At 38.5% G+C, this 10,779-nt stretch overlaps 1 gene segment (V, D, J or C); it reads left to right on the top strand.

The window, feature by feature from the left end:
- Nucleotides 1-1,127: 1,127 nt before the first annotated feature.
- On the top strand, nt 1,128-7,620 carry LOC102823915. The segment is given in 2 exon segments: nt 1,128-1,421; nt 7,501-7,620. Coding segments are annotated over 2 exon segments (414 nt in total).
- The last annotated feature ends 3,159 nt before the right edge of the window (nt 7,621-10,779 follow it).

Genomic DNA, 10,779 nt, shown 5'->3' on the forward strand with positions numbered 1-10,779 from the left:
AAACTAAAATCCTAGGGGAAAAAAAGAAATAGAGAAAATCTCTATGCTTGTAAGTTTGGAAATAAGCTTTAGCTCCAACACAAAATCATTATTTATGGTTCAAAAATGATAAATTGTATATAATTTGAATTTTTTATGAGAAACTGGTTAAGTCACAAATGGTTTTGCTATAATTAGACACTTGAGTAGATAGAAGAATAATTCGATCTGTGTTCTACATCTTTCACCAAACAACATAATATACAATCAAATATTTAAACATTGGAGAAATATTAAAACTGAATTTTTATGATTTCGAAGTGGAAACGAATTTACAAAATATGGTACTCAAAATATATTACAGTATAAAAATTCAACTAAATATATATATAAACTTCCCAAACTAGTAGTATATCTCAAATGAGCAATGACAAAATGGAAAAAGTTTAAATGCTATTGCTAGCTATGCTTTTTAAAAAAATTTATTTACAATAAATGCTCCTCGGAAACCCTATACAGGTTTGTTATGGGTTGGAATTGACTCGACAGCACTTAACAACACAATATATGTCTATAATAAAATTGTAGGTGAATACAAATTGGTACAAAATATGTTCAGAAATCTCATAAAAATTGTATATTACTTTTATATCTTATTCCGTGGTTGTAAAAATAGATTCATGGATATAAAACAAGGCAATATCTCTCTTTCCTAAGAATTTCATATCAAAGGGTGTGATAAATATCAGAGAGTATTCACAAGCCTGGACATCAGGATCATCGCTGTCTGATCATCCCTTTCCCCCTGACCCCCAGTTGTTCTGTGTCTCCAAGAAGAGTCATGATGGTTTCCCCAACTCAAGTACTGACTTCTAAGAAGCTAGAGTGGTTGTCACCAGACTTAGTCTTTTGTACCTTCCCCCTAGGCACCACATGCAAATCTCCCTGGTGCATCTCAGAGATATCTCCATCCAATGCTTGGTTTCTGTTGCAGTCTTCACAGTCCTGATGGCCATGCAGACACAGTGGACCCTCCTCTGCCTGCTGGCAGTCTCCTTAGGTGAGTGTCTATGTGTCAGGGACTTTAGGACTACAGTGTGTTTGTAGGACACACTGACTCACCATGACTCTGCTTGTCTCCAGGTGTCATGTCAGAACCAACACTTCAGGAGTCTGGCCCAGCACTGGTGAAACCCTCACAGACACTGTCTCTCACCTGCCTTGTCTCTGGGCAGTCTGTAACCAGCAGTTACTACTGGAACTGGATCCGCCAGCACCCTGGTAAAACGCTGGAGTGGATGGGATACTGGACAGGAAGCACAAATTATAACCCGGCTTTCCAGGGCCGCATCTCCATCACTGCTGACACGGCCAAGAACCAGTTCTCCCTGAAGCTGAGCTCTGTGACTGCCGAAGACACCCCTGTGTATTACTGTGCAAGAGCACAGTGATAGAAAGTCATTATGAGCTCAGACACAAACTTCCTCTTACAGGAGTCCTACAAAAAGTGGGCAGCAGGGGTCACTCAAGACCACCTAGCAAAGAGTTCAACTTCGGAAGCAGGTGGAGAGAAAGACCTGAGAATTTCTTCCTTTCAAAGTAAAAGGCTTCTTTTCATTCCTTCCTGTTTACAAGGGGACCTCCCTCCCTCCCTTGCCTGGGTTCTTCATTACTTCAACTCATTCAGAGTCTGCACTTGAAAAAGGCTCTTCCTCCTTCCCTTTTTTTTTTTTTTTCTTTTTCTTTTTTGTATTTAATTACAGATCTGACTTCTCTATCTGAACTAATCATTCATATACTACCAAAACTACAGATATTCTATGTCACATATGATCTTATAGAACTTATGTCACAAATAGAATTTGGTATAATTCTTCTATTTGGTTGTTGTTGTTGTTGTTGTTAGGTGTCATTGAATCAGAACCGACTCATAGCGATCACATGGGCTGCAGAACAAAACAAAGTTGAATCCAGGGCCAACCTCACTACCGCTGCCACACTTGAGTCCATCAATGCTGCCACCTGGCAAATCCATCTCGTTGGGGGTCTTCCTATTTTTCTCCAACCCTCCATCTTACCAAGCATGATATCCTTCTCCAGTGACTGTTCCCTCCTGACAATATGTCCAAAGTATGAGAAACAAAGTTTGGCCATCTTGGCCTCCAAGGAGCACTCTGGCTTCACTTCTTCCAAAAGAGATGTATTGGTTCTTTTGGCAGCCCATGGAACTTTTAGTATTCTCCTCCAACACGATAATTCAAAGGCATCAATTCTTCTACAATCTTCCTTATTCGCCGCCCAGCTTTCGTATACATATGAAGTTATTGAAAATACCATGGCTTGGGTCAGGTGCACCATAGTCCTCAAGCTGATAGCTCTTCAACACTTTAAAAAGGATTGTGCTGATTTGCCTAATACAATAGACCATTTGATTTCTTGACTGCTACTTTTGTGAATGTTGATGAAAGGATATGCGGATAGATCTTTGTGATACAATAGTGAATAATTGTTATCAGGACTCATTGTGAGGATTCGAAATGTAAAGGTAGACGTTTGGTAGCAAGGAGGGGAGTGATTAACTTTTCAGTCTAGAAGTGGCAATCCCGGGGATCATCAAGGGAGAAGAGCAGAGAACAGGACTCTACCCAGAGAAGCAGTGATACCTGAACCTCAGCTGGAGGCAGATACTATGACATGGAGAGATGGAGCAGCTGGGGACTTTAGACATAGATAGGGAGAGGGACTGTGTACTGATGACTGGGGGGGCAGGCTTGTAGGGTATGCTTTTTGGTTGGTTGGTCATGTATGGAAGGGATTGTAACCATAGCAATGAAACGATATATGATAGGATGAATGTAAAACTAATGTTCTCCCATGTAAACTATCACATAACTCACAATAAAACATAAATAAAAAAGAAGATGGAATGAACACAGAATCACTGTACCAAAAGGAAATGATTAATGTTCAACCATTTCAAGAGGTAGCGTATGATCAAGAGCCAATGATACTGAAAGAGGAAGTCCAAGGTGCTTGAAGGAATTTGCAAAGATCATGGCACCAGGGATTGATAGAATAAAAATTGAAATCTTTCATGAAACTGAGGTGGCACAGAAGGCTGAACTCACTCATCTATGCCAAGAAATGTGGACGTAAGCTGTCTGGCCAACTGATTGGAAGAGATCATATTTGTGCCCATTTGACTATGCAAAGGCTTTTGATTGTGTGGATCATGACAAGCTATGGACAGCATTGCGAAGTATGAGTATTTCAGAACACTTAATTGTGCTCATGAGGAATCTGTACATGGACCAAGAGGCAGTTGTTTGAACAGAACATGGGAATACTGAATGTTTTAAAATTAAGAAAGGTATGCAACAAGGTTGTATTCTTTCACCATACTTATTCAACCTGTATGCTTAGCAAATATTCTGAGAAGCTGGGTTATATGAAGAAAAAGTGGCATCAAGTTTGGAGGAAAACTTATTAACAACCTGCGATCTGCAGATGATACAACCTTGCTTGCTGAAAGTGAAGAGGACTTAAAACATTTATTGATGAAGATCAAACAGCATAGCCTTCAGTGTAGATTATATCTCAATATAAAGAAAATACAAATTCTCACCACTGGACCAATAAACAGCATTCTTAATGGAGAAAAGATTGAAGTTGTCAAGTACTATATTCTTCTTGGATCAACTATCAACACTCATGGAAGAAGCAGTCAAGAAATCAAATGATGTATTGCATTAGGCTAATGTGCTGCTAAAGACTTCTTTAACGTGTTGAAGAGCAAAGATGTCAGCTTGAGGACTAAGCTGTGCATGACCCAATCCATGGTATTTTCAATAACCCCATATACATGCGAGAGCTGGACAGTAAATAAGACCATAGAAGAATTGACACACTTGAGTTACGGTGTTAGAGTTGAATATTGTGTATATAACAGATTTTGCCCCTACTCCCTTTGACAGTTGCACTAGATACATAGACTCCTGTTGTGGAACTATAGGATAAGCACTGGACTGTGAACCAAAAGGTCAGTGGTTCAAACTACCAAGTGCTCCTCAGAAACCCTATTCATGGTTGTTATGAATCAGAACTAACTCAACAGGATAACAATATATATATATAAATATGTGGATAAGTACAGTCTGAATGGGTATGGGAAGGATGATGGAAGTAAAACCTCAATTATGTAAAGGTTTGATAGATAGTTGTACATTTTATCTTTGCTGCAAACATGTATATGAATGTGGTGGAGTATACAGAGGACAAAATTAGGAAAATATTTTACACATTATCAGACACCTTTGGCGGAAGCCATCCTGCAAATGGCGGGCACCATCCTTTCAAGGAGCAGAACTGCGAGAAGCCTATGCATGACAAGTTCATTGTTTAGCAGAGCAACAATGAATGTTCCCATTGGTTAGCAAAGCTACAAGGGATGGTTTATGCAGGGGCCCTGTGGTTTCTAGCTTTCCCTTGGAAAAATAGTTTATTTCTGATTTCGCTATAAGAAGTTTTAGAAAATCTTGCATAATCATTGGATACTTTAAACAAACCTCACATTATAATAGTTGCCTTTCACATTAACTTTAACTTTCACACCATATTCAATCTTATGTAGTTATAAAAATTAATTTTTACATTAATAATAAGTTTTAGCATTAGAAATAACCACACTAACTAAAGTTTTTGCAATTCAAGTTTAAAATTTAGCAATTCAAGTTTAAAAGTTTTAGCATTCCAGGTGGTTTTAGTCAAGGACATTAAGTCTTTTAGAAAGTAGCTGAAGAGACAGTCAAGGGCAGTGAGAGCTTGGGAACAGAGGTAGGAGTTTGATTAGAAGTTTTGAGAAATTGTTAGCATGAGAGAATTACTGCTTTGTTCTTAACTATGAAACTTTAGGGTACTTTTATGTTCTTGTTTTATTGTTTGATCAATTATATGTATGACCAGTTATAGTGAAAATTATGTTTTTGATTGTAAGCTGTAATTAATGAATCTATAGAAAGTAATAGATGTTGGTAAAGTTAGAAATTAAGATGTAGAACTTTGTTTAAAATTAACCAGACATTTTAGGGAGGATTAGAGAGAAACAGAGTCACTCACAGAAGGCAGACATTATCACGGTAACTAAGAAGTAACTAAGGAGTATAGAGACACAGGAATGTTTGGTGACCTTGTGTTCCTCTTGTACCATTGATGTAACAATATAATATTTGATTGATTTGTAACTGCTTGTACGTGACTGTTATGAGATCATTGTATATTCTAAACGGGATATAAGAACCAACAATTTTGAAATAAACAGTCAAGGCAGCAGTCAGTGAGGGAGTCATCAGAAGAGAGCCATTACCATCATCTGCCTGAGACTCAAAAATGACCCATTGACTCTTTGAGTTTTATTTTATTTATTTATTTATTTTCATTCACCAACTCCACATCCTCCTATCGAGACCCTCCTAATAATTGTGTCGAGGCTGGTCCCGGCACACCTTGAAGGAATGTTTCTGAGCCTAGAGACTCAGGACTATAGTCTCAGGGACAACATGATCAGTTGGTATAGCCTAATCCACAAAGACAATGTTCTACATTTTTATTTTGTGATTAGTGACTGGTATTTTAAAGCTCATGAGCATCCATCTGAAGTACAACTATTGGTTTCTCACTTTGCAGGGGAAAGGAGAGTTATGAGCATTGAAGATGCTTAAAATCAATTGGTTCAATGGATTAGTGGCAGAAATGAACATCATTGTCCATTCATGACCTTGAGGACAGAAGATGGTGCCTGGCTACCACTACCAGCTTTTTTGACAGGGATAACATTAGATAGAGTGGGAGAAAATGTGGATCCAATCACAAAATTCTACATAAGGCTAGCTTCACTTGTCATAGAGAAACTGGACCAACTCAAGACTATGGCCTTTTATCACCCTTCAGATCTACAACTGTAGTCACTCGAATGACTCAATTTCAAGACAAGCAGTAGATATTTATATAGAGCAAGGGGACAACAACACTATTGAGATAGTCACAGCATGGATTGATAAACCACAAAAGGTCAAAAGTGCAGTATTTACCAACGGACAAAATTCAGAGTGGTTGGCAAAGAAGGTTGAGTGGAAACCAGAATCGTAGGAAGAACTAGAATAACTGATATTATATGGAAGGCATTATAATCTTTGAAATGAAAAGAAGTATGTGATTATTTAATGTATAGCTGATGCTCTGCTCTGTAAGCATTCACTCAAATCACAAAAAGTTTAAAGTAATAAACCACAGCAAATGAACATGGTGACCCTGTCAAGAACAATTGAACTTATTTGTAAAGAATAACAGTCTGGGTTTTCAGGTATTCAGGCCAATGTCTGCTGCAGAGACACACAGAGAGGGAAGACAAGGTGACACAGAGGCAGAGAATCATGAAAAGCCTGGACTGCAGGAGACTTCAGCATATACCAAGCTCAAGGAGAGTCACTTCCCATGAAGGGGGGAATGGAGGACTGTGCAAAAGCAGTCACAGTGATAGCACTAGAAAGCATTTACAGAAAGATGAGAGTTGGTCTGCCAGTTCCAAATAAATGACCCTGCACTTGAATAAAGAATTGTCTTGTCTTACCTGAGACTCTTAGTATATTCTAATTTAAAAAAAAAATGCAATTTTTTGTTCTGTTGTTTATGTATATGTTCTTATGATTTTATCTAAAAGATAAAAAATAAATATGATATGAAATAAATATGCCACACTAATAAAGTGTGGTCACTCCATACAATAAAGACTGGACTGCAAATCACAAAGTCAATGATTTGAGACTTCCAGCTGCTCCATGGAAGTAAGATGAGGCTTCTGCTCCTGCAAATATTTAAAGCTTAGGAGACCCTATACCGAACTGACTTGATGGCACTTAACAAAAACAACAATAAATGTGTAAGCACAAATATGGCAATGATTATAAAGACTTATTTTTAATTATGAAAGAGACTTGGGTAGTTCTGCTTGCTTTCAATGACAAAATCAATCAATTTAAAGATGCCCTAGAACCTGCAACTAGATGCGAGCCATGGAAGCTTTATGAGAGGAAAAGTAGTATCACATGCTGTGGGCAAAATGTTACAGTAACATTTCTGTTAAGTAATATCTGACTCAAAGCAACACGGTATAGAGTTTCCAATGAGTAAGTTTAAACTACTGGCCTTGTGGTTAGCAGTCAAATACTTATCATACAGTGCCACACAAGGATGTAGCACTTATTGTTGCATTAACATATAGTTGAATCATACAAACTGGAGCTCAGCTCCTAGCAAAGCAAAACCTGGTTGTATAAAAACTTCCATCTAACTATTGAAGATCGCTGATGGCTCAGAATTTTACCAGAAGAATGATTCTTCATCATCTGACACTGATGTAGCCAATATTTAAAGACAGGATTCAAAGCAAAAAGCAAAACATTTATTAAGTATTGATAGCCATGAGAACAGGGAAGTGGAAAATTTCCTAGATCTATCTCTCTGAAGAAAATGGAAAGGGAGTTTTATAGGGATTACGGGTATGGGTTAGGGACCCAAAGAATTTCAGGAACTCTCTGCTGTCTGTTTGATCATTCTATCCAGGCTGTTTCCAGCTGGTGCCATTAATCTCTCCAGGTAGTCATCAGTGCCATTATAAGAGATGTAAGGTCAGCAGTTCAAATACACCAGCTGCTCCTAGGAAACCCTATAGAAGGTAACTATGAGTCAGAACTGAGTCAACCACACTTAAGAACAATGGTTGTTTTTCTTCAGTCCTGTCAATAATCCTCAGAGTAGGGATTGACTACTAATTAAAAAATATGAAGAGATTAATTTTCAAGGCAAAGGTGGTAATTTTGGACTGTAGTAATAGACTGTAGCAGACAGAGAGAGATGAGATATAGTGGGTGGGGGGGGGAGGAGTTTGAAAAGTACTAACTATAACCATTGCAACATCATTAATATCACATGCAAGTAAAGTTTAACTGAAGATAATTAAAAAACAGCTACAAAAAAAGACATCAAAAGGATATTCGAGCTGGATTCAAAACAGGATGTGGAATGAGGACTAGTATTGCTGACATCAAATGCATCTTGACTGAAAGTGAAGAATATCATAAAGATGTTTACTTGTGCTTTATTGACTATATAAAGATTTTTGACAGTATGGATTATGACAAACTATTAATATAGCATTGCAAATAGTGGGTATTCCATAACAATTATGCTCTTGAGAAACGTGCATATAGGTGAAGAGTCATTTGTTTGAATAGAACAAGGGGATACTGAATGGTTTAAAATTAGGAAAAGTGTGAGTCAGGACTGTGTTCTTTCACTGTACCTATTTAATCTGTATGCTAAGCAAATAATTGAGAAGATGGATTATATGAAGGAATATTGGCATCATGATTGGAGGAAGACTCATTAACAACCTACATGATATATCCTTGCTTGCTGGAAATGAAGTGAACTCAAAATATTTCCTAATAAAAATCAAACACCACAACCTTAGTATGGGTTGCATCTCAATGTAAAGAAAACAAACATTTTCACAATTGAATCAATAAACCACATCATGAGAAATGGAGAAACATTTTTAAGATATGATTTTTTTTTTTTTTCAGTCTATCCAGTGTACCGAGGTTGCTTGGCCAAATGTAACTTGCATTGGATACCTAGAGCTTGACTTATGCATAGTAAAATCTTGCCAGTGAGTCACTCCTGTATGAAAGCTGACAATTTGAAATGAGAAATGATATCCTTTAGCAACATTTCCACTACCTCAGAAGTTCATTCATTCTTACAAGGAAAGGATTCTCTGCATCCAAAAACATGTCTACAAGTTATGTGAAATTCCCCAACACTTTCAATATTCCAGTGAAATTAATTTACCAGTCTTCCTTCAGGTTGGTGTCCCAGTGATGTATTCCTGGATTTACAGAGTAAGGGACATTATTGCTTTTTTTGTTTGTTTGTTTGTTTGTTTGTTTTTTCTGGGCAAAGATATGGCATCTCTGGATTACTGGCTTAGCCCTGTATTGGCCTTCTGGATCCATTCCAGACTTGCATCTTATCCATTCCAGACTTGCATCTCATAAAATGCTGAAACGACTTTGTTGAATTATTCCTGTGGGATTAGAATCTTACTTTCTGCATCTAATTTTCATCCTCCAGGTGAACTCTCAACGAAGTCCAAGCCTTTGCTCTCTGTAAATCCTCTGGGGAATACCGATGTGGCATCGGTACTAGACCTCAAGGTCACCAGACACTACTCAGAAACCCTATATGGGTCACTATAAATTGAAACTGACTCAAAGGTACTTAACAATAACAACAACAATGCTATAAATATAGTTACATAAATATATTTATGGTATACATTTATGGCACTCCTGATGTGGCATTGTAGGATCAGCACTGGATCCACAAGGACAGCAACTCAGAAACCTTATTCAGGGTCGCTATGGGTTGTAACCAACTCAATGGCACTTAAGAGCAACATACCATTTATGACCTTGAGAGGGAATTAGAGCTAATACCTCCTCCTCTAAGGAGCTCTGGTAGTGTAGTGGTTACGAATCGGGCTGTGAACCTTAAGGTCAGCAGTTCGAAACTACCAGCCGCTCCGCGGGAGAAAGATGAGGCTTTCTACTCCCGTAAAGATTTACACCCTCGGAAACCCTGTACAGGGTCGCTATGGGTTGGACCCGACTCGACGGCACTTAACAACAACAACAACAACAACCTCCTCCTCTAATGGCAATGGGAGTAGTAGAGCTGTCTGATTTGCCTTCACAGCTGCTCTCCAGTTCCTTCTTGCATCTGGGGAATTTTCTTTTTGATGTTCTGGACCATCTTTTTCTTCTGGCAGGAAGCTTTCACAGACTGCAGTAGCTCAAAAATCTTAGGTACATATTTGATTTCTTTGTTGGCAGACGATATGGGATTATGTTCCTTCTATGCCCGTGGCATATCTGTTGTCTGTGTAAACAATGATTTCTTTCCCTGCTTCTAGACTCAGGACCCTCCCTAGTGCAATGAGCTCAGTTTTATGTGCTGACGTTCCCAAAGGAAGTGGCTCAGATTATAGGTTCTCTATGAGAGTCATGAAGGAGCTCTGGTAGTGTAGTGGTTATGAATCAGGCTGCTAACCTTTGGGTCAGCAGTTCAAAACTACCAGGTGTTCCACGGGAGAAAGATGAGGCTTTCTGATCCCATAAAGACTTACAGCCTTGGAAACCTTGCACAGGGTTGCTATGAGTTGGAATTGACTCCATGGCGCATAACCACAACCACAATGAGGGTCATGACTGTATATTCTTTTTTTTTTTTTTTTTAATGTTTTATTGTGAATTATGTTATAGTTTACATGGGAGAACATTAGCTTTACATTCATCCTATCGTATATCATTTCCTTGCCATGGTTACAGTCCCCTTCATGCATCATCAACCAACCACAGGGTATACCCTGAAAGCCTGCTCCCCAGTCGTAAGCACACAGCCCCTATCCCTTTCTTAGTCTGAACTCCTCAGCCACTCCATCTCTCCACATCATCATCTCTGCCTCCATCTTTAGCATTGCTGCTTCTCTGTATAGGGTTCCACTCTCTGCTCTTCTCGCTTGATAGTCCCAGGGACATCTGCTCCTAGACTGCAAAGTTAATCACTCCCTTCCTTTTGCTACAAAAGGTCTACCTTTACATTTCCAACCCTCACAATCAGTCCTGATAACAGTTATTCACTATTGTATCACAAGAGACCTATCTACATCCCCTTTCATCACCC

Source organism: Chrysochloris asiatica, unplaced genomic scaffold, assembly GCF_000296735.1.
Source record: "Chrysochloris asiatica unplaced genomic scaffold, ChrAsi1.0 scaffold00260, whole genome shotgun sequence".
Lineage (NCBI taxonomy): Eukaryota > Metazoa > Chordata > Mammalia > Afrosoricida > Chrysochloridae > Chrysochloris > Chrysochloris asiatica.